We start from the raw sequence: 23,264 nt of genomic DNA on the forward strand, positions 1-23,264 counted from the left end.
CAGCTGTTTTTTCTTTGTATATTTACTGTACATGATTTATTTCTGAAAAAAACAGTATGCTACAAATAATTATAATTATATTTCTTCCTCATACTATGCAAGTACTTTTAAATATAGTTTAGATGTTAAATGAATTGCATGTTCTAAAACTGGCAAACGGCAAAAAACAAGTACTGTGTAGAGGCCAGATGTTGAGTGTGCAAACATACACGCCACTTATCTGTATATACACTGCTACCGTAAACACAAGCAGACTGTAGCACTTCAATGGGAATGCATGCACACAGAGATGAACACACCTCTTGATCCCTTGGAAAGTACTGCTGGCCATGTCAATAATGCCTCCTGTAGGTCTGGCTACGGCACCGACCAGACCTTTCCCAACACCTTTAAAAAAGCCTGCTGCACCCTCCTTCTGGGCTCCTGCAAAAATAACACACCATCAAAAATCACCAGAAAGCTGGCCACACATTACAGTATATAATGGTATATTATTTTGGCCATGAGAGTTTCATATCAGCACGTGCAAAATGTTGTGACTAAAATCTGTATGAGGGTCAAATTCAACATACCTTTAATAGGTTTGGTAACAATCCCTGTGATCCCGCTGACAAATCCCTGAAAGGAAAACACAACAATATTAGCAGGGAGCAGCACTTCTTTCATTATAGCAGAATTCCTATTGGCAGACCCCCTTTCAGGCCTGTGGCTAATTCTTACTAGTAAATCTGTCAAATGACATGAATGAGAGTTGTAAGAGACAATGTGATTTAGGCCATTACTTTACATTCTTACACTTAAAAACACGTGGCAAATGTACATTTTCTGCTGATCAACAAAGGTTTGAGTACGTACAGACACTAATCCCTTTCCACCTCTGGTCAGCCCCTCTCTGAGGCCACTGGGCTGTTTGTTCATAGCCTCTCGTCTCTTCTGCTGGTATTCCTCATCCATCGTTATGGCAGCAACACCCTTTGCCATGGCACCTGTGATCCTGGAGGCTGCACCTGCTATACCCCCTGGAAGGCAGATAGAAGTATTTATAGTTACAAAACTCTTTAATATGTTTATTTTTTGTTTGAGTTGTTAGTGAGAGAAACTGTTACTACTTACAGGTAAGCTAAATGTACTTTTTATTTAAGTGTGTGAGACATGAGAATATATACAATAAAATACAAGATAAGACTGACCACCACCCACCCTCCAAAAGACATTGACGAACCACACAATCATCCCACAGACACACACACAATAATTAATCATAAGCCTGAGAAAACAGAAAAGTTGCCAGTTCACTTTTAAATGTGGGCAATTCCTTTCTACAGATATCATTTTTCTATGAGCCTGTGCTTACCTACAGCTCCTCCCACCAGAGCCTTCACCCCAAGAGCCATTCCTTCAACAAACTCCTCAGGCCCCTGGATGGCTCCCTGGAAAACCACAGATAACAGTTAAACACAAAGAACACATAAAGGCACTGTTGTAAATGTTAACATAAACCTAATGTTTTGTCTTTAATAGCTGTTAACAATCTGTAGAGTCCTAAAATATACTCAGGGAGAGAGAGATCATGTAAGTGTTCACCTTAAATAAGGAGCACTTAACATTTTTCAGTGCCACAACATTGATTATTTTAGCACGCATCAGTACTTGCATTACATTTCTACCTGATAGGGCTCATAGAAGAAGGCTTCCACTCCCTCCGACAGTCCTCTGATCAGTCCGAAAGGATTTCCAAGAACATCCAGGCCCAGCACCAGCACATACATCTGTTTAATAGCCTGAAATACGCATATATAGAAACTGGTAAGCTAGCCAGCCCCTGGTTGGTCTTGGTTTAATTCTGCACAATTTTTCATACTTAATGCCTTGATGGGTACATAAATGAATGACATATGTAAAATACTCCACTGGCGACTGCTGCAGACAGTTGCAATGTCTTTGTCAGTGTCGTGTGAGTGTGTGTGTTACCTGTTTGGAATAATGTCTGATGACCTCCCACTGTAGCTGCTGGGTGGTACAAAACTGGAAGTTCAACTCAAAGAAGGCCAGCCTGAAATGAATAACAGAATCAGCCAAGTAGCAGAAGCAAATCGCACAAAAGTAAATGAATATGTGTTTTCTGTTTAGGCCTTTGCATGTTTTCGTACTTGAAGACGACGTCCTGTGCATCAGTGAGCGTGGCGCCGATGCTCTTCAGCAGCAGGTTGAGGGACTGGACAGGAATGAGTTCTCTGTCTCTCACCTCCTTCAGGCCGTCTTCTCCTCCAGTGCTCAGAGAGAAACTCAGGTGCAGCTGCGTAAACAAAAACATGACTAAGCATGGAAATTCGTAAAGTATCTGCGCCTTGTGGAAATATCTCGATGCTGTTTGGGTCAAGCTTTTTTCCATTTTAACAGTGAATTTTTTATTTAACTTTTTTTAAAATCATGCTGTTGCTGCAGAGATGAAGAAGACAAAGGTGGTCTCAATTACAACCCCCAAAAAAGTTGGGACCCTGTTCCCACAGTCCGTCTGTAAATGACTTCATTCTGTTTTTGGAATTAGAGTTGTAAGAAATTTGCTGCTTAATATTCATCCTTATTTTTGCATTACCTACAGATACACTGCACAAACCTTGATGGGAGAAATGTGGAAGTATTCATACAGGCTGATGGGAGAGGTGTCAGCAGCAGAGACATCATTTAGTTCTGTTTTGATATATTCTATGTCCTTCTCAAACAGCTCCACCTAGAGGAATAAGAACAAATACACAGGAATATAAATGTAGAGGCACAAAAACACAACAGGATCTCAATGACTCTTCAAGTCACTAAAGATTATATTAATGCAATCACAAATTTTGATCAAAACACAGAGGTTTGATATGTGAGTATCTGACCTCCTGTTCTGAGCTCATGATGCTGGCATTCTCAGGTGTGAACAGGTCCAGGATGGCATACAGGAAGCCCAGATCAAGCTTCAGATCCATCTCTTGAATCAGCACTTTGAAGTACCTGTTGTGCACAGACATTCCCATCACCATTTAGAAGCAAAACTGAGAAAACAGTTGATGCAGAAATTCTATGCCAGCATGCGGCTGATATGAAAAGCATTTTCAAATATGAATGGTTCAAGCCAATTTGATTGTAGGGGCAGATCAGAATCAGAGTCAAAGCACAACTCTTGCCTTCTGAAGGTAGGAAAAATAAATTAGAAAATGGAAAACACAGCAAAAATACAGCTCAGTGCATCAGAAACAACAGAAAAAGACTCTGGAATAACAAGTACTTGATGCGAGAGATATCAGAGTGCCCTGCCGTTCTGGTAACAATGCTGATATCAGTTAGAGGTTTGGGTTCTGCAAGAAAAATAAAAATAAAATCATATTACACTCTGAAATATTGCAAATAAAGAGCACAAAACGCTGAATTAAACACGACTGGATGTGGATTAACAGACCTGAGTCCATGGTGATAGATTTGGGCAGTTTTACAGGGTAAAAAACATAGGGGAAGATGGCTCCTGGCAGCTGATTCTGGATCTGTAGGACAAAAGGGTGTCTGCTTGAAACCAGTGGATAGGAAAAAGTAACTAAGGCAAAATATACTAATGAACAAATGTGAGGAAGGTAATGGAGATATTTTGTTATATGACTTCACCTGAATGCGGTGGATTTGGACACGGTAGGCACTCTGTCGTGGTGAGACACTGTACTCCACCTTCACCCCAGGCAGGAAGTGCCTCCTGAGAGGAGCATCACACGGCTGCAGCATCCGCATATCCACGCCATTGGGAGTAAAGCACACCTGAAAGACAATTACATCACACAGTTGAACAAATAGGGGCCCGCAACTAATGATTACTTTCATTATCAATTAACCACCTGCAGCTGTTACTATTTCAAATCAGGAAAGCTGATTGTACAGCATTTATTCTCTAACCTGGAAGTTGTTTTCCAGGTCGACGATGCCGCAGTCTACAGGCCCAGATTCAGTGTATTCTCTGAAGCTGTTCTCCAGCATCTCAGTTTCTTTAGTGCTCAGAGTCTTCCACCGATTCTTCTTCTTAGGCTTTAATTCCCACACCACATCAGAGCTATGACGAGAAAAGAGAAACTGCAGGATTAATGAGGACGGGCCAAAAGTCATGTAAATCCATACGCATTTAACAGCATTCCACAGTACAAAACATTTAACATTGTTAACCTCTGCTAAAACACATTTTAATGTACTGAACTGGCCGTGAGCCTTGGTCATAACATGAACACATGCCCCACGGGCTTGGGCTGGTCAGGTTTTGTGCTTTTAATTATCTCTGTGTATGTGTACATGCTTGTGTTGCTGGTTATTTACCTCGTGATCCCAATGAAGGAGACCTCCTGGCTGCTGCTGTTGTTGATCAGAGACACGCCCACGTTCTGTAGAGACAAGATGATTTCCTGCTCAGCCAGCTGCGCCTTCTCGCTCTCACAGAGCAGCTTGTAGATGCGCTGCTCCTCAGTGAACAGCACAACGCGCTGGAGACCTTTGGATCAACAACAAACCCAAAAATACTGATTCAAAACTTTATTTATTCCAGAGGAAAATTCGTCTTATGCCTTTACCCCTCCGCTCCAGGAGAGATTTGAAGAGACAGTGAAGAAGCAGGGCTGTATGTTTTTTTGTTTATGCAGTAGATCTCAGTGTGATACTGCATGTTAACTATAGTTTGATTGTACAGGTGTGCTGCTATGTTGACTGTGTCTCTCCAAAGTGAGAGTCAGCAATTCATCATTAAATTCATCACGGATGAACACAAGCACAACGCAACATACATGCACTGACAATAAACTGCCAATTGTGAAGATCATTGTAAGTGAATGTAAGACTATGTAAAACAAAATTACAGAGTGCACTGACATGGTCTGAGATTGAACTTCAAGCCCTTTGTGCCATACCTTCATAAAAGGAGATCAAAAACAGTTTTCCCTCATTGTTCATGTCCACACGCAGGTCCTGAAGACACAAGAGCAGGCAAATGCAAATACTGTTAAATGAAACATCATAGGATCTCATGTGACAATTGTGTTCACATCTAAAACACAAGAAACTGTGCTGACAATTAACACTATATGCAATAGATTATTATACGCTCCTAAGAGAGGCAGAAAAATGGATGATCTAGACCAACTCTAATTCTACAGATTGCAACCTGCATGGTTTGGCATTTAGTCAGCAATAGCATCCACTGCCACTATAAGACTGAGAATCGAAATGTTATTTTATGAGACAGATAAAGCGCAACACAGTGAATTAAACCTTAATAACAATGAACATTATCACAGAGACATTCAGGTGGGTATACGCAATGTATTAAATAAATGGGCTTATTACTATCACACGCTGCCGCTAACAGCACAGGGCTTGATCAATGAAGGGCATGTTTGTTACTTGAGCATGAGAAAAGTACTGAGTGTGATGTCTAAAAGGTCTATGTAAGGCAACAAATTTTGCTTCAATGCCTAAAGAAGATTGAGTCCTGCTATCAGCTGAAAGGCAAAGTCAGAAGCACCTTTTCTTTTGACAAGGTGAGAAGTTTAGGTGTCTGTTGAGTAAAGAGACATATTAATAAATACTGTCATTCCTCAAACACAAACATTACTGTGTGTCTGGTACAGTACCTCCTCACTCTTCAGCTTCCCGCTGTAAGCACCACACTTCCAGCAAAGCTCTCGGGAGCCGGTGGGTTCGGTCCAGGTGTAGTGCACAGCTTTCCCAGCCTCCAGCTCCTCCTGCTCTGCCTCCTTCTGAGAGCTGCACACACACAACATCCACCCAGTCACACACATGCTGTATGCGTCAGCATTGCTTAAAACTGCAACAAATCACAAAATATTCCACGATTTGAGATGACAGGAAGCAAACAATGACAGATGGCAGTACAGTGATACAACAGAGCCCAGCCACCAAGAATCTACCGCCATGACAACCATCCAATCCAAAGTACCTGTCTGACAAAGGAAACAAACAACTCCCACAAACAGACAGAAATATGACCGTATATGACAGTACGACAGCCAAAGTCCCAAAGACCTCCCCTGGAGAAAGACGGTTTAAATATGCATGTTGACTTTGATACTGATCTCGATTCGGACGAGATGAAGCAGACATAAGAAAATGAACGAAGCCATAATCTACAGATGGAGGTGAAAAACAAGAGAGTACAAGGCAACAGAACTACTGGAGGAATCGGGAGGTTGGATTCCACGGGCAAAATCCCGTCCAGTCAGCGGCATTCAAAACTAGTATTTCTACAAGTAAAGATGATTAATACTTGATAGAAGAACAAAGGAACACAGTAATCAATGAGTACATGGGTTTAGATGTCTAACCTGCTCCTTTGACTCTACACCAATGGTCCTGAAACATTTTAGACTTGTGTACATTTATAGCCGATCAATAAAAAGAGAGGTGAAAAGTATGTGTCACATGATATAATTTTTACTTGGTCTATACAGCATTTATTTCCCATTGGTAAGGTTTCGGAGCAGATTACACAGACAAACCAGGATCAGAGTGGAAGCAGTCTTCTTCTACTTATCCTTTACCTGCACTCTTCATCTAACCACACTCTGCACTCAAGTGTGCTGTCACATTGAAGTGACTGTGGCAGTCGCCGTTTAACGTTAAACCAATTCATATATACGTGCTGCACCATTTGTGTTTGCTCTTGCCTGCCTTGTAAATTGCGTTTTCATTCTGTACTTCATTCTTCCAACTGGTGTCATCCCCAAGTCCTCATTTTGCAAAAGCTAGCTGTTATGCTAACTAACTACAGTTTGTGAGGCTACTGTGTTGCTCAGACAACATTGTAAATAACTCTGCTGTGTATTTTAATCTTTTCACTTTTACTCTCGTGGAGTATGTGTGCACAAGAGTGGTCACCTTTATGTCATTTAATATTTTTGGGATTTGTAATCACTATCATTGAATTCGTCATCCAATACTGTTTTCACAGTTTCACGACTTCCAGTGAAAAACCTCAAAGGCTAACTGCTATTCACAACCTTTACTGGATGTGTGTTTAGCTCAGGGTGTAGCTGTGCACCTACACACAGTGAGAGCAGAAGACCAAATTCCCAAACTGTATGTTCTGTATATCTTTATAACATATACACACATATATTTTCCTGTGAAGGAGAAATCTGGCAACCCAACTTCCCTATTTTCTAGTAAAAATCATTTGGCATCTACATACAGCAATAAACAATTAATGCAGCACTTTCAGATGATCCTTTCAGATCCTCATTTGCTCTTTTTCTCCCCTCCCATTCCTAATTCTCAGTCTTTTCCTGAGTTTAGAGTGTGTCAAAAGAGTTTCCCCTTTTCACATCTTTCTACCTGTCCTCCTCCACTGAGAAGGAGAGGTCGAGCAGCTCGTCAGCCACCCACGTGGATTCTGTCCGGGCGCTGCATGACCCACAACACACAAAACATAAATCATTATCAGCAAAAACAAGCACTGTTATCATTAATGCAATTGTTTAAGGCTGTTGCAACAAGGGAAAAGAGTATTGGCACTCAACAAACATGCAAAAAATCAAAGGGATGTGAATGTTGTGCTTGAAGAACAGTTTACATCCATGTCTGTCTGAGTCTTATAATATAGACAGTGAAGACTCTGAAGGAATTTAATAAAATATATTATGAGTATTTTTGGTGAAATGGAAGTTGTCACTGTATTGACATGTATGAAACCAAGTGAATATTTCCCAGTGAGAAACATGCTGTCTTCTCTATTTTTCCAGAGGAGTACAGAGGACTGCTAGAGAGCTTCATCACATGGTGGAACGACAATGACCTGAAGCTCAATATCAGCAAAACCAATGAGCTTGTGGTGGACTACAATGCTTCAAACACAGATGTTGCTGCGAAGCTACAAATTGTAAAATGTGGATGCTTCATGCTTATCTTCAACCCAGCAGCACAGAATATTTGTACAATCAGCACAGTTTCAAGGTGGACACCCAAGATTAGTGTCACCAATATGGTCACAATCTGCCCTTCTGTTCCTGAGTTATGGTGCTCAATATTGGCCAGAAAAGTGTTTCTGCAAAACATAACAATGTCACAGTGAAGTTGACCTTTGACCTTTTGAATATAAATTGTCAACATTTCATCATTTTATCCTGTGAGACATTTGTGCAAAATTTTCTTTGAATTAGCATATGCATTACTGGTCACACATGTGTTTTGTGAGGTCACAGTGACCTTTGACCACCAAATGCTTATCAGTTCATCCTTGAGTCCAAGTGGACATTTGTGCCAAATTTAAAGAAATTTGCTCCAGGCATTCCTGACATATCGTGTTCATGAAAATGGGACAGATGGATAGACGCATGTACACATGTACAGATGGACAACCCAAAAACATAATTCCTCCTTGCTGGTGCACAGATGTAACAAAAATTGCTGAGATAAAAATGAGCAGAAAACAGAAGCTGAATGGATAGGCACGGTACAACTGGCTAAACATCCTACTTTGATCTTTGAGAAATTTTCTGTATACACTAGATTGTGCACTTCCTCATCTTACTGCGAATGTGGCTCATCGACGACATAATTACAATGGAACTTGAAACACTTTGAAAGCACATTCACAGACAACACTTACGCCAAAGAAGCACTGTAATATAAAGCAGTAGGAAATATTGCGCAAAGAATGTTTTCAACTAACACTTAAACTGAAGATGACACGGACAGAATTTCCTTCAATAATTTTGTTTACTTCACTAAAATCAGTGAAATCCATCGTCACTACATTTCCCTCACTTTCTCATCCACTCTCTGTCTCCTTACTCTGTTTGATGACATGATGATGAACCATGTTGACATGTTTCATCTCCATCATGTTCAATATCTAACTTCTATTCTTTCTCCTCACCCTGATGTACACAGGTTCTTTCTAAAAAAAATGTTTTTTTCTATGTGTTATGGCCTTAATACAGTGTTTGTGTGTTTGTGTAATAGAACTGACACAAAACGGCATGGTTTTGTCTTTGTTCTCTCACCTCTGATGGAACTGCAGAGTCTGATCTTTCGTGTGGTTGATAATCAGGAAAGGGGCCGCACCGTCGTGGTACTCAGAGAATCTGATTGTGGCCGAGTGTTCTGATAGGTTCACATCTACAATGATCCCACCCACCTGCAGAAAAAAAATTATAGTGCAAGGGTTTAATAAATGCTCTGAAGCCACTGTCAGCATATATACCTGAACACTAACTTTTATCACAGACAGAAACAGTGCACCTTGTAATAAATTATCTTATGTTCTTATACACTTATGTTCTACTTACAGAGTTGTCCAGATGCAGCAATAGGCAGTTTTCTGGTCGTGTGAAGTCAATAGTCCGTGGAGGTAATAAACAACCTTCTACTTTGATCTTTAGCCGCTTGGTGTCATTCTCAGGCCAGAAGGGAATGGCTGACTAAATGTGGAATAAAACAAAACCTTTAATAAAACTGTACAGTCAAGGTTTCACAGGCTAATGTTACACAGTAAATCAATAAATATTTTATCATCAAAGGTCAGTCAGTCTGTTTGCCAATTCTGGCAAATATTGGCAATCTAAAATTCTGACTATATTTTGATTCATCACATTTAAATAATTTCAGAACGTTAAAGCTGTGAATACCAAATATCTTCAACATCCTGTACACCGATCTACTGTACATCTATAATCAATAACATATCTTCCTGATCCAGGCATTTCATTCAAAAGTCAAAAACAACTGAACTGTTTAACATTTTAACAATTACTAATATTTTAACTGTACTTGACATTAGTGAGTCAAAATGTCCAACTGTCAGGTTGCTTGGTATTATTCAGTTGTTGCTGCCATGACAGAGAATGTATACAGCATTTAAGTGTAAGTATAATTCACTGGGTGCAAAGCAGCAGTATTTGGAAAAAGTGCGTGTACAAGAAAGAACTGGTGTGAACAATAATTGGTTTGGTTCTGACCTGTTCTGGCTGAGCTTCGGTCCAGTTGTCCTGCCCCTCCTCACATATGAAGACGCTGTGCTTGGTTCTGTTGACCAGCATGTAAAACGGCACAAAGCTCACGATGCGGGTTAGACTGAAACTGCTGGCGTCAATCTTCACACCAACCTGAGGTCAGACAGATGTCACAAACAAAAAAAAGACGATTATGCACCGTCTAAACAACAAGAACTTCCTCAGTTACATAAAAAAGTAATTTACAATTTCACCCAAAACATTTAACTCTTTAAATCAAGCTTATGTGACAGTAAGTCTGAATTTATTTATATCTGAGTATCAACCTCTGAGGCTAAATCTTACCAGGTAATCTTTGTATCGGCCTTTACATTTGACATCTCCATGGCTACCAACTGTGTCCAGGGAGAATTCATCGGAGAGTTCACTGTCTGAGATCATCAGACGCACCTAAGGGATGAAAGAAAATCACAATCATATACAATAAGAAATAACAGCAAGAGGTTATGGATGTGGATCTTTGGAATCACATACTGAATTGTGTGCTGTACTGTATTGTGCTGTATTGCACTCAATATTCCAGAGTAAAAACAAAGAAACACTAACTTCAAGCTGGCCTAAGGGCTACAGTACTCAAGGGTTGTGCATGACTAAACTACTGAGTCTGAGTTATTCATTGAATGATTGAATTGAAAAACCTGTCAAATTATTTCTCCGGTATCTCTCCGACATTTGTAGGAGTTAATGTTCTGCAAAAGGATTTCTTTAACACTTACGTGTATTAGAGATACATGCATATTTGAGAATATGAAGTTATATCTTTAGGGGGGGTTCTTATAAAAAAAAATAACAAACAAGACACTACAGTGTTGCACTAACACGTGAGAAAACATGAAGAAGCTCTTTTCTTTTACATAACTCTAACTCCCTCTTACCTTATTGTTTCTCAGGAAGTAACGGGGCTTGAAGGAGAAGAGCAGGGGCATGTCATAGTCCAGCGGGTGTTTGCGGTGGATATCGTCGGCCTTGTACTGCAGTAACCTGCCTGTCTTGTTCACCATCCAATATGGGGAGTGGATAGCAACCACTGTTTGTCCCAGGTCATATTTAACATGCACTGCTATGTCCAACTCAGCCCTCTTCCTCTCTGTCCCTATGCCATCATCTTCGTCATCCTCTCGCAGAGACTGGAACACTATGAAGGTGATCTCTTCCTGATCACTGTGGAGACTGTATGATGAGAATTACAGAGGGCAAGTGATTTTCCCTTTATACAATAAAGATGATGATTAATTTCTATCTCTACCTCTGCTATGTTCTTAAAAACATACTATGTGGGAACTATGGCCCACCTATAAACAGAATAGCTTTTTCAATTGTTAGCTATGACCAATATGCTTACAATACGTAGAAAACAAGGACACAACAATGACGGGAAGTGAAATATCAACTAGAAATGAAATTATAGTCAAACCTGTACTCAGAAGACCAGTCCTGAGCCAAGTAGTTCAGCAGGCAGAGACTGAGACTTGACTGGTTGATGACTGCAGTGTGAAGCTGGGCAGAGTGGCCTGGGTTCAGAGTGGCCTCAGGGGGAGAGACTCCACTGTCCTGTTAAGCAGCAGGCAGAGAAGAACGCTGAGTACAACAGTGGTGTGAAAAATATAACCAAAAACCAAAACAAGCTAACATGGATGCAGTGTTTATTTCTTCCATTAAGCAGCCATCTCTCAAGTCTCAAATGTCAATGTCGTAACAAAGTTCTTCAGTTAAAATGTCCCTATTGTAAAAACATTACTGTATGACTTACCTGCTGTGACAGCATACCTCTGCTTATGCAACTTGAGTATAGCAGTCTTTGCAAACCACTTACTATACAGTTTGGAATACAGCAATGTATTGCCATAAAGTGTGCACAATTTGTATTTTGCAGCGCCCTGAAACAAGTAACCCCACCCCATATGTTCCTTTTCAATCTACAAGGCCAGCCTGAGTAGTGATTACCAGAAACATCGTACCTTTAGTTTGTACGAGATGGGGTAAGGCAGCAGGTTGCGTAGCAGGATGGTAGGCCACAGGTGAAGCACAAAGGGCACATCAAAGTTCTCCCCAACACCTCCAGTGTGTTTGAATGTCACAGCATCTTTTACTGGCACGATGTTGACTATCAGCACACCACCCTCATCTCCGCGGCGACGGCAGGTCTGCTGGAGGCGGGTCTCGGGCTGCTGGTTGCTGACGTCTTCGTAACTGAAGCCCTCTGAGCACTCAAACTGCTCACCCTGATTGTCAGCGTCATCCTCTGTTATCGGCTGGAGGCTGAGCTCAGACCTGAAGGGGGCAGCAGAGAGTAGAAGTGGGTGAAGGAGTATAAGCTGAGTTTGTAACAGAGAGAAAAGGAGACAAAAAAAGACTGTATGCAGATTTGTGATCATGTGTTTGCCCTCACCTGTATGAGTCCAGAGGCACACAGAACTCCTCAGTAGGGAGAGCTGTACCCAGACATGTTGATCCTTCAAAAACTTTGAATGGGACTGAGAAATGATTGATGATCTGCAAGAAAGGAGAGAAAAGAAGTTAAGATGTAAGAGTTTAATACATAAAGAGCTACGTCTGGAAATGCTGCTTATTGTCATTCATTTTGAAAGGAATTAAACGTTTTGGAGTCATGTCTCGTTATACAGTGACAGAAGCCTAAACCGTCTGGTTATTTGACATTATTACATATTTCATTATCTTAAAAAATGAAGTTAAGAGGAGATCCAGTAGGGGATAAATACATCTTGAAGGGAGAGGGTAATTTATTTTACTACAACATGCCCTAAACTAGATTTTACAGATAAGATAAACAGGAAAATGTGTTCACATGTATGAGACAATCAATTAAATACCTGGAAGGGAGAGCGGATCTTGATGTACTTGCTGCCCTCCACAGAGTAAATCTGACAGACCAGGAAACGAGTGACTCCTGAGTCTTTGTGCATTACACTGTACATTCCCCTGCCCACTTTGATCAGGGGGATCACACTGGTTGAGGTGTGGCCCATCGGAGCTGGAGAAGGCAGAGGACATCATATGTGTATTGATTTTGTGTTGGCATTTTGCTTATATAAGATGATGATGATGATGATTTTTCCAAAAATAACAGACAACATCCATTAGGTCATCATTTGAAAATGAAATCGCCCTTTAGTGTCGATCAAAAAGCATGTTGGTTTGAAAGGGATGAAACACAAATGGAGTATACTGTAAGGTGTGTGTATAACTTAATAGTGCTGACAGCAATGTGGGGTTGGTGATATTGAAACTATTGACAGTATTTGTGTATACAGGTGAACTTACTAGGCTGTATGTAGTAGTCCTTTCCACTCAAGGAGATCATGGCCGAGAACTGGTCTGAGTCCGTTGTGGCTGAATAATCCATCCCGAGGGTTTCCCCATCCTGCAGCCTCACAGTGTAGTTGGTGCTCTGCTGGCCGATTGGACAAAACATCTCACTGTGGTGGACGGACACCGGCAAACCCAGGCGGTTTTTCACAACAAAGGGAGCTTCATCTTTCTGGAAGGAGTCAGCTGTCTGCTTGGCAGCCTCTGCAAATGCCTGAGAAAAGGCAAGAATGTGAGCGTTACAAATGACCGTCCACCTTTAGACTTCCAGTTAAAATTATTCCAGCCCTTCTCTTACTGTGCCCAGATTACTCAGCATGGCCAGTCCACATTTGGAGAGGGTGATGTTGAGCTGGTCTTTACTGCTGATGATGATGACGGTCTTATAGTCTGGGACGTTGTAATCCACTTCATCTGTCAAACCTGTGAACTTCACTGGCTTCTTCTTCATCTGGTTATAGGATAATAAAAATAGTATAGTAAAAGTGTGCGTGTGTGTGCATGTGTGAGTATACATATACTGTCTATATGTGCATGTGTTTTACACATCAGTACCTTCAGTTCAAGTCTCCATGGTCTGAAACCGTCTCTTGTCTCATCTTCTAGGGGCTCCAGTAGTGGTTCCCACACTCCCATCACCTCATTGTAATAGTGAACCTAAAACCAATTCAACAAGAAAACTTCAGTAACCTTTACAGTAGAGCTGCTTGATTATGGCAAAAATCATAATCCCTATTATTTTGGTCAACACTGAGATATTACAATCAACAATATGCAAATTCCTCATATTTGAATAGTCTAAAAACACAGAGAGCAACTGAGAAAGTCAAATGTTGTTCTAGGGCTACTTATTACAGTGAAAGCTTCTGGGATCAAGGTTTGGAAGTTGATGTAGTGTGTGTGTTACCTCCAGGATGAGCTCACTGTGTAAGTTAATGAGTGTGGACCAGTTTGTCACATCTCCATGGAAGGAGGACTTGGCCAGAAGCATGGGGATAGTGCGGTGTCCCACTCCAGCCTCCAGAGTCAGACAGATCGACTTGATGGTCACCTGCAGGGATGAAGAGCCAATGAAATGACATAACCAGCTCTTATGCATCAAACTGGAATATGTTTTATTATGTGTATAGAATAAAATATGACAGCAAAAAAGGGAGGTTCGTAATATAAAAGTGGCCAAAGTTCTTAAATAAAAACTGCAAAACAAATCATAACTGACATGATATTATAGCTTGCAATCAGCCATGCACTACAATCATTTTGAGTCACAATGCAGATAAATACCTGTAATGACTCTCCCTGTGGTATCAGTGGGGCCAGTGATGCTGTGTCTTCATCCCCACCCTCTTCTAGGAACCACAGTTTGAGCTCCTTCCAGCCCCGTTTCTCCCACAGGTCCACAGGAACAGGACTTTCCAGCTCCTCGGGGGTCTCCGCTGTGGGAGTCAGTGCTGACTGGATGGTGATCACTGTGTTGATGATGATAGGAGATACCTGGGCAGAGAGGCATAAAACTGTTTATACCAATTTTATAGTTCAATGCTAAATTTCAATTTATAATTATACAAATAGTGACTCTTTTTGTTTCAGGTGTTTTAATTGTTGAGCATCTTCAAAGATAATAAAACATAGTGTTGGAATGCTTCTTTTCCAGGAAGCATTGTTGTGCAATTTTCAGGTCTTACATCTTCAGATATCCCCAGAATTATTCAAATGGGGTCTGAGTCTATCTGAATATTGGATGTCAAAAAAGTGAAGATAGGGAGGACATTTGAAGGGTGTCATAAGCATCACTTTTTTGTACATGTAAGATGGTGTAACCAGACCTACTGACTGACCTACAGTCTCTTTAAACTAAATTGAGGCAGTTAAATTGATCCGATACATTTGATTGATTTAATTCCTGAACTCAGAAAACGTAATAATAATAAAACAACTACCTTCAGTGTGAGTGCATTGATGGAGACCTCCATAGCCTGAGGAGATGTTGGGGACTGAGTACTCTGGAAGAACACCTGACATGGCTGCAGCACTGTGGTCACATTGTTTTTCCTCTTCTCTGTCAAGAAGGGACACGCCACTACCTACAATAACAACCATAATCAGAACAAACTTTATATTAATTATTTTTGCATGCAAGAAAACTTTTTTTATTATTTAAATAGTCTGCATTTTTTAGTTACACTTGAGTGGCAATACAAACCTTGAGGTCCCTGATAGCTGCAGTCATCTGTGATCCCTCTGCATCACTTTTCATTACTAGTTCACATTCTGTGGTCATCACCAGGGCAGGAGCGTCAGCACGCGTCAGGTCAGCCACGAACACAATCTCCGGGTTACGAACCAAAACATTCATCTCCGTTTTTGACACCACGGCTGGAGTGGCAGCTAATCAGAGGAAAATATCAGTTCAGGCCGTAAGACAACAGGGTACAAATTATGGAAGATTAATTCAATTCAACTCTACTCACAATTCCAATGCACAGTATATTACTCATTGTTATCATAGACACAAAAAGTCTAGAAGTAAATAATAACTGATATGATTAACTCACTTGACTCTTTAGATGTGACAGAGGAGTTAATGTTCTTTTTATCTCCTGCTCCAGTGCTGCTCTTCGGTTGTGGCACTTGAGCAAAACCCTGCTGGGTGGCTTTGAGAAAGACATCTGCAACAGTAAGCAGGAACTCCATGCTGGCACACAGGTACACATCCTGCACCACTGTGTCCAAAGTGGTGCCGTCACGGCCCTGACGGTAGTTCACCTCCACCATCATGTTCTCTTCTGCACCGGGACGCATTGCCATCATCCTGGAGAAGATGTAGTTTAATGGTGTTGTTATGAACAAGAGACATGTATAAATGTCAGAGATAGTCAGAGACAAAGAAGGATATAAAAGAGGGACTGAGAGATTAAAGAATGAGTGGTGATTATAATATTATCTCCAGTGGCGAGAACAGAAACATTCAATGTAATTTGTCCTACATATTATATTTGAACATGATGTGAAGTGTTACATGGTGGGACAGCTGATCCTATTTTCTTAGTATTCCATCTTTACCAGCTTTCTTAATCTGTCAGTAAGCTCACACTCACACTGTGTAACACAGGAGCTAAAATAGCATCTGAGGACAGACAATGAGAATATCTCATCAATCAAACTAGTATATACTGTACTAAGTGTATTAGCAGTATATATACTGATAAATATGTTCATATGTCTGTGTGTCCCTTGTACCTCGAGGTGACCATCTTGATCCTGGGTCTCTTGTCATCTAGAAGACAGGCAGCCAGACGGACTGAGGCCTTCATGGAGCTGTCGGAGAACATGTGGACGGAGGTGGAGATGGTGCCCAGAGTAAACTCTGCCAACTTTAGCTGCTCATCATGTGAATCCAACAGCTGGATCTAGATAATATCAATTACAGTGTGTTAGATGCAAGTCTTGTACTTTGGAGAGGCACAAGCCTCATGTTACATTTACACATGGCATACTGTCTGTGTGAGTGTGTTTGTATGCATTACCACATTTTCATGAGGGCTATATAAGACCAGCGTCATTGAGTCGAACTTGAAGTCTAATTTCAGTGTGTTCTTCAGCTGGTTGTTTTTCTGTGTCTCCACAACAGCAGCCGTCACTACTGTGTTACCTAAAGAGTTATCACACCACAAACCACATGTTTAAAAGGTGTATTCTTTTTTGTTTACAATGGTTTAAAATATTTCTATTTGAATAAAACACATTTTCAGGTTTCAAAAGTTTTCAAGGATTTTCATGGTCCTGGAAACACTGTAGCTAGGTCAGGTGGTCAATGGTTCATTTTCATTTTGAAGACTGACAAAAATGTATTCATCAGCCCATTAAGTTTGTTTGTTGTCTAATTTTCTTATTTTTAAAACCACTACACACACATGAACACAAGCAAGCAAAACAACAAGTCCTTACTGCTGGGTGGTCCAGTGGTTCCAGAGCCTTGTGACTCTTTGTTAGACACAGAGTCAGAGGAGGGGTCAGTGGTGGGTGGATGAGCTGGAGGTGGAACAGTATCAGACTTCTCTGACAAGTTCTCACTCAGAGTCCTCAGGACCACAGTCATGTCATCCTGGCTGAGGATCAGCTGTTGGGAACAGACACAAGATCTGACAATACTATAGTGTACTTGGGAAAACATTTTGTAATGCAGATTCTCACCATAAGCATCTATCTAAGCTTGAGATCATATATCAGACCAAAAAAACAGCACAGTGAGAGACAGATGAAAAAAAAAATCTATCACCGATAAGATCCTAAAATAGCCTAACCTGTAAGATTTGACAAACTTCAAACAAAATGAAAAAGTGATGCAATGACATTAATTGTGCAAATAAAAAAAATGGTCTGAAAAAAATACTGCGTTTGCTGTAAACCAGTCAGTCCTTACAGCAACACTTACACTCATGGGCTTAAGATGAGCAGTGATCTCTATGTCAGGTATGCTGTGGTACCAGTTGGATGAAAGATTTCTCTGGATTTCCAAGTCCAGGCTGACTGGCTTCAGCACCTGGATCTCTCCCTGAAAACCTTCATTTATGTATGAGGTCCTGGAAGTATCAAAAACACTCAGAAATGAGAGAAGTTATCAAGAAGAATATGCGATTATTGGAAATGTAAATCAATCATATTTTAGTACTCTGCATAAAATCTTCTTTCGGCAGGTAAACATTTAATCACAGTTCACTGTAACATCCTAAGGATAGCTGGTCTCTGACCTGTACATCTTGAGATCGGTCAGTCTCACAGTCATTATATCCACAACAGGCGGGATCTTAGCATCACTTTTAAAGGGCTGCTTGGCAAAACGGTTCTTGACAGACAGCAGACCAAGGTCAGCTACAATCACATTGGTGGAGGAGGAGGACTGGGGCAGGAAGATGACGGGTGCATTGAAGTGGACATTCAGAGCAATGCGAGTGCTCCGCTCTGCTAGCTCCTTCACACCTGATGCTGCCTTTTCTGCAGCCTGGACTGTCACCTCAGCCAGGGCCTCTTTAGCCTCCTGGAAGTTGTTGATGAATGCCTGGGAGGATGAAAGAGTGGAAAACAACAGAATATAAGAGAAACATTAATGGGAGCTGGTTGTGGAATGTAGAAGAAAAACTCGTTGCTAAAGCACCACAAACTGCTTACCAGTATGGAGGAGACAAACTTGTTGAGAAAGATGACCTGAATGCATCCCACAGTCAGTGTGACACAGGTGTCGACTTTAGACATGTCCAGGTAGGCGTCTCCTTCTGTTGCATCTGTATAGTTCACCATGCGGAAGGCAAACACTTCCTTATCCGCTATAGATACAGCCTAAGAAATACATGAGAGATAAAACAGAACAATTCAAATGATCAGAGCTTTACCTGAAATAACAACAGTTACAGAACAAAGAGACAAGTTAAGAGAACATTAAGAACATTGCTACCAGCTAGATTAGCATAGAGTCTTCACATGCTGATTGTACCTTTTTGTAAAGTGCATCTTTATCGCAGTCTAGGATCACAATATTCTTTAGGTTAGCCAGAACCTCCATCTCCTTTTTCCTCATCAGAACCTCAGAAACTAGACCTAGATGGTTTGGAAAGTGGGACAGTGAGAAAGCATTTCTTTGCATTTCCACTTACCGGCATTAGAACAAATTAGAAAGGTTACATCATAAGACCACCGTAAGTAAAAAGCTTTGGGATGCAAGAGGCTTTTTGCAGAGGGGCACTGGTGGAACACATGCAACACCATTCGCATTACTTCCATACCTTCAATAGAAATCTCAGAGATCCTGGCTTTCTCTCCTCGAATGAAAACCTTCAGACAGCGGAGATCAGCTCTGATATGCAGATTCACCACATCTGCAAACTTTGAGCTCTTTGAACCTGTGAAAAAAAGGCATGTAGTGAAGATGACCACAGAAGAATGATTTGGAGTGTAAAAGTTATTGAAACTCTGACAGACTTCTTTAAGGTCAGTTACTTTTTTTCCTGGTTACAACAGCTTCCTCCTTCTTCTCTCCCTCCCTCTCTGCCTCTGCCTCGTCCTCCTCAGGGATGGTCGGGAGCTCCTCCTGCCCCCCCTCTTTCTTAGTGGATGGAGGAAGGAGGTTGTTGAGGAAGTTCATGGTGTTGAGTAGAGCCTCTGTATGGAGATGCACATCCAAGGATGAGAAGGTCACCTGATGGGGAATGCAATGCCAAAATGTCAAAATGTTGGTGGAGAAGAATAAAATCTGTTTTGCATCACATATTATTTGTTCTTATTCTTACACTTACTTGTACTCATACTGTTAAGATAAGTTTGGTTTTAAATACGCAATTTGTATTAACTTCCATTGGATATAAATTTTGCTAGCTATTCCACAAAGCAGGACAGAATAATATAGAAGAATCTACATTTAAATCACTAGTTAATTAATGTTCCCTTTACCTTGATGAGCTGCTCTGTATTGTTGTGTTGAGACTTGAACTCAGGGCCATTTTTATCAGCCTAGAAAAGACATACAATCCTCAATGAGAAAGCCATTTACCACAATTTGAAAAAAAACAATCCAGAATACTGACAATTTATGGAACAACTGTAAACTAATCGATTTTAATGTATGGCATAACACATACTTTAATATATTCCAGGGTTAGCAGGTCAACCTCCGTGTTGTCTAGCGTTGTGATCAGCTGAACCTGCTTCTCTTCAGAATCTATACAAGAAGCAAACAAATAAATCATGACATATAAAAACTGCAGTCAAAACTCACCTGGCCTTTATTCACAAATGTTTGTTAGAATGTTTGTAACTACCAAATGTTAGCAAATATTTGAGTCTTAAAGAATGTCTCCTAAACTGAGAAACGGTCCTGCAAGCATCTACTGACCCATGTATTCAGGGCACTTGAGGCAGATCTCTCGTAGGTAGGTGTTCGATGTCATGTCAAAGGTGCGTATTTTCAGTTCAGTGCCCAGACCCTCTATGTCCAAGTGGAGCACCGTGACCTCCTGAGTCCCAGACAGACGACACAACTGAACAGAAAACTACACGGACAAAGTGAGCATAGAGGAAGAGAACATGTAGAGGGAAAAAGAATTGATTAGAATAATTGGACAATGAGAGAATTAAAAATGCATAACAGACAATGTTTGTCAGACAATTAATCAAAAAGACCTCTCTGTACCTCACTGATTTCAAACGTCATGATGAAGTCAGTCATGTTCTTTTGAGCATCTTCCTTGACAAGACTTTTTCTTTTGTGTAGGTCTGCGTAGCGCAGCGGCATGGGATTATCTGGGAAGAAGGGTCGATCGCCGATGGGAGAGCTGGGAGCATCGTAGAACAAATCTTCCTCTGACCCTGAGGGGTGACGAAAACAAAAACACACACAATGACCCATCTGGTACAATGTGTAGACACACACAGGGTGTTACACTGCATTTAGTGTGATGATCACATATGTGTGTGCATGTGGGGTGCAGAGCAAGGAGGACATGGCTATTACCTAATGAGGTGATGCTGATGGTCTCACATGACTCGAATATGACAGAGGAGCGCTGGTCAGCTAAGTTCAGAGGTCTTCTGGGAGTGAGCTGTGGGGTGAACGACTGCTTTGGCTGAGGACAGAAAACCAAAACATGAGCCACATTAATAAAGGATTATTAATTAACTGAATTCATTAAAATCTGACAGTGTGCACTGTACACATCAATTGATATGCATCTTTTTTTACTCTTCGTTCACTAATTTCTACTAAGAAAAAAACAACTTATTCATTTATTTAGAGGTACGAGGACTGCAGTAAACTGCAGAAACAATTTCCTTTTCTTGTTAGATTATTCCCTCTAGGTAATTTATCTAATCCACACAAAATGGGAAGAGGGACCACATTTTTGGACAACAGGTGCCATCCTGATGTTCTTACCTTTGCCGTGGAGGATGGACCGTGTGCAGCAGGTCTGCTCTCAGGCAGTGGAATACTTTCCACCAGCTCCAGAACACTTCGAAGTTTAACATCAGAAATACGAAGAGACAGCAGAGGAAGCTCTCCAGACATCTTATATCTGAGAACACACATGCAAATGGGGAAACAAAATACACACAGAAAAGAAGGGCCTTTAATTCAAGTCTTCCTAGCCTTTTTAAATCCTTACAACATGGGGAAAAAAACTACAGACTTACTTTGCCATGCGGGAGTCTTTGACGACCATCGCCCTGCTGAAAACAACTTTCAGATCCACTGGCTCTAGGATGTGGAGCGGTGACTGTTTCTGCTTACGGGCCATTTTCCAGTCACCATCTAGCAGGCACAGAAAATGTCTCACATTTCATTTTATTTCACACACAACACCTAAAATGTTTGAGCACCCTGACTTTCAAACAGTTGCATGAATAAACTCTTAACTTGGTTAGTATGTGACGGCTCAGTTTCTACAGGGTCCCAGTAAAGACCCTTTGACACATGACAGGTGCATTTTCTTGTGTAAGTACCTGGTTTGCTGTAAAGGAACTGCAGGCTGCTAAGCTGTACATCAAAGCTGTCATATGCTCTGGATATGATGTCTTCAATGTTGCTGGAGCCCACTGACAGCTGAGGCAGATGCTTCTTGCTTTGACTGGACATCTGAAAAGATAACAAAATAATAGCACACATGAAACATTTCAAATAACTCTAAAGCATTGTTTTTCAGCGTATCTTCAGGGAAATCACAGCAATCATTTATTTGTACTCCATGGTCAAAAGCAGGACCAGTTTAGGATTTGATATAATTTTATGTGGGTTGGTTTTTTAGCCTGATGTCAAGCTTGCACGTTCAGACCTTGAAATGTCCAAGATCCAACAGCAGGATGTTCTGGGTGCCATTGTAAAAGCCAGTCTGTGGAATGATGACGTAGGAGGCCATCAGGTTCACCTTCAGGTCAAGAACTTTTTGTGTTTCGATCACATACATTAGACCTGAAAAACAAAATTTAAAATATCATCAATATATAATTTTTTATTAATTCTGCTTTTTTAAAAAAAAATATTAGTTTACATTTGACATCTAAGTGGGGAAAAGAAAAGTATTTTAGACATAAGGGCAATTTTGCTTTGAACATTTTTGTACATTTCCTTCGACAATCTCAGGAAACAATCAGACTCATGAAAATAAACAGGAACACCACAATCCAACTGACCAGTGGCTGTGCGGTCTCTAAACTGCTCCAATTTCATGAGGGTCGCATTGGTGAGCTCATCCAGCTGCAGGTCGTCAGGAGGCATGAAGAACACTGACATGCTGTTCACTGTTATCTACACAGAAACAGAAACAGAGAATATATTTGATATGCAACCCCTTCAGGGTTTTTTCATGCTTATACATGCACACTGAGAGGAACCACTCACAGCATCATAGATGATTTCCAAGGGCTGTGATTCCACGTGAAGCCGTTGGTTAGCGCTCTCATCCAGCGGGTTGGTCTCAAACAGGATGGAAAGCAGCGGGGTCCCCGCTCCTGTGGCTGCCTTCCTCGACGACAGGAGGGTTGGTGCAGGTCGGTTACTGGCCAGGCCTGTGACTTCAAACAAACTAAGCTGGGCTGTGAGTCTGATAAAAAAGAGGAAAAGAAACTGTCAGTGCGAAATATACTCTTAGTACTGGGAGGAAAATGGATGGTGATGTCCAGTATCCAAATACAAGATCAGCTACAATGTTGCTACTCTGAAGTAGACTCTGCCAGCTGGCATGTGAAAACAAATTTCCCCTGCAGGGTTTTGGTGTTAATGTGTTTTTAATTGACTAAAAATAAAACCACAAACTGGTTTTACTGGTTCTAATCTTGATTTGCGACTCCCAGTATTTATATATGGATTTTTAATGAAATGAAATCAAAGCAAAAGCTTGGACTGGATACCAG

General features: G+C 40.9%; 1 protein-coding gene across 2 annotated transcripts in view; it reads right to left on the minus strand.

Annotated features, from left to right (window-relative positions):
* The window catches only part of vps13a (vacuolar protein sorting 13 homolog A), a 35,726-nt gene that overhangs the window by 5,545 nt on the left and 6,917 nt on the right, over positions 1 to 23,264 (minus strand). Inside the window, exons 18-71 of one of the 2 annotated variants that reach the window (XM_041937999.1) lie at positions 22,753 to 22,954; positions 22,545 to 22,659; positions 22,187 to 22,323; positions 21,858 to 21,990; positions 21,549 to 21,666; positions 21,292 to 21,430; positions 20,872 to 20,983; positions 20,551 to 20,726; positions 20,254 to 20,410; positions 20,000 to 20,079; positions 19,812 to 19,871; positions 19,362 to 19,560; positions 19,148 to 19,264; positions 18,859 to 18,962; positions 18,537 to 18,704; positions 18,119 to 18,426; positions 17,803 to 17,950; positions 17,316 to 17,487; positions 16,895 to 17,019; positions 16,608 to 16,777; positions 15,923 to 16,179; positions 15,571 to 15,755; positions 15,308 to 15,451; positions 14,652 to 14,861; positions 14,275 to 14,418; positions 13,923 to 14,024; positions 13,666 to 13,818; positions 13,323 to 13,581; positions 12,872 to 13,032; positions 12,430 to 12,533; positions 11,999 to 12,311; positions 11,455 to 11,591; positions 10,916 to 11,210; positions 10,326 to 10,430; positions 9,987 to 10,133; positions 9,318 to 9,449; positions 9,033 to 9,166; positions 7,363 to 7,431; positions 5,643 to 5,775; positions 4,920 to 4,977; positions 4,336 to 4,507; positions 3,925 to 4,078; positions 3,643 to 3,789; positions 3,443 to 3,524; positions 3,272 to 3,341; positions 2,883 to 2,997; positions 2,618 to 2,731; positions 2,151 to 2,296; positions 1,972 to 2,053; positions 1,668 to 1,781; positions 1,355 to 1,430; positions 856 to 1,019; positions 573 to 618; positions 300 to 423 (exon numbers count right to left, since the gene is read on the minus strand). In XM_041937999.1, coding sequence (XP_041793933.1) covers positions 300 to 423; positions 573 to 618; positions 856 to 1,019; positions 1,355 to 1,430; positions 1,668 to 1,781; positions 1,972 to 2,053; positions 2,151 to 2,296; positions 2,618 to 2,731; positions 2,883 to 2,997; positions 3,272 to 3,341; positions 3,443 to 3,524; positions 3,643 to 3,789; positions 3,925 to 4,078; positions 4,336 to 4,507; positions 4,920 to 4,977; positions 5,643 to 5,775; positions 7,363 to 7,431; positions 9,033 to 9,166; positions 9,318 to 9,449; positions 9,987 to 10,133; positions 10,326 to 10,430; positions 10,916 to 11,210; positions 11,455 to 11,591; positions 11,999 to 12,311; positions 12,430 to 12,533; positions 12,872 to 13,032; positions 13,323 to 13,581; positions 13,666 to 13,818; positions 13,923 to 14,024; positions 14,275 to 14,418; positions 14,652 to 14,861; positions 15,308 to 15,451; positions 15,571 to 15,755; positions 15,923 to 16,179; positions 16,608 to 16,777; positions 16,895 to 17,019; positions 17,316 to 17,487; positions 17,803 to 17,950; positions 18,119 to 18,426; positions 18,537 to 18,704; positions 18,859 to 18,962; positions 19,148 to 19,264; positions 19,362 to 19,560; positions 19,812 to 19,871; positions 20,000 to 20,079; positions 20,254 to 20,410; positions 20,551 to 20,726; positions 20,872 to 20,983; positions 21,292 to 21,430; positions 21,549 to 21,666; positions 21,858 to 21,990; positions 22,187 to 22,323; positions 22,545 to 22,659; positions 22,753 to 22,954 — 7,788 coding nt within the window. The remainder of the gene's footprint in view (positions 1 to 299; positions 424 to 572; positions 619 to 855; positions 1,020 to 1,354; positions 1,431 to 1,667; positions 1,782 to 1,971; positions 2,054 to 2,150; positions 2,297 to 2,617; positions 2,732 to 2,882; positions 2,998 to 3,271; positions 3,342 to 3,442; positions 3,525 to 3,642; positions 3,790 to 3,924; positions 4,079 to 4,335; positions 4,508 to 4,919; positions 4,978 to 5,642; positions 5,776 to 7,362; positions 7,432 to 9,032; positions 9,167 to 9,317; positions 9,450 to 9,986; positions 10,134 to 10,325; positions 10,431 to 10,915; positions 11,211 to 11,454; positions 11,592 to 11,998; positions 12,312 to 12,429; positions 12,534 to 12,871; positions 13,033 to 13,322; positions 13,582 to 13,665; positions 13,819 to 13,922; positions 14,025 to 14,274; positions 14,419 to 14,651; positions 14,862 to 15,307; positions 15,452 to 15,570; positions 15,756 to 15,922; positions 16,180 to 16,607; positions 16,778 to 16,894; positions 17,020 to 17,315; positions 17,488 to 17,802; positions 17,951 to 18,118; positions 18,427 to 18,536; positions 18,705 to 18,858; positions 18,963 to 19,147; positions 19,265 to 19,361; positions 19,561 to 19,811; positions 19,872 to 19,999; positions 20,080 to 20,253; positions 20,411 to 20,550; positions 20,727 to 20,871; positions 20,984 to 21,291; positions 21,431 to 21,548; positions 21,667 to 21,857; positions 21,991 to 22,186; positions 22,324 to 22,544; positions 22,660 to 22,752; positions 22,955 to 23,264) is intronic. The other variant, XM_041938000.1, reaches the window with a different exon arrangement.

This window comes from Chelmon rostratus, chromosome 5 (genome assembly GCF_017976325.1).
Source record: "Chelmon rostratus isolate fCheRos1 chromosome 5, fCheRos1.pri, whole genome shotgun sequence".
NCBI classification, from domain to species: domain Eukaryota; kingdom Metazoa; phylum Chordata; class Actinopteri; order Chaetodontiformes; family Chaetodontidae; genus Chelmon; species Chelmon rostratus.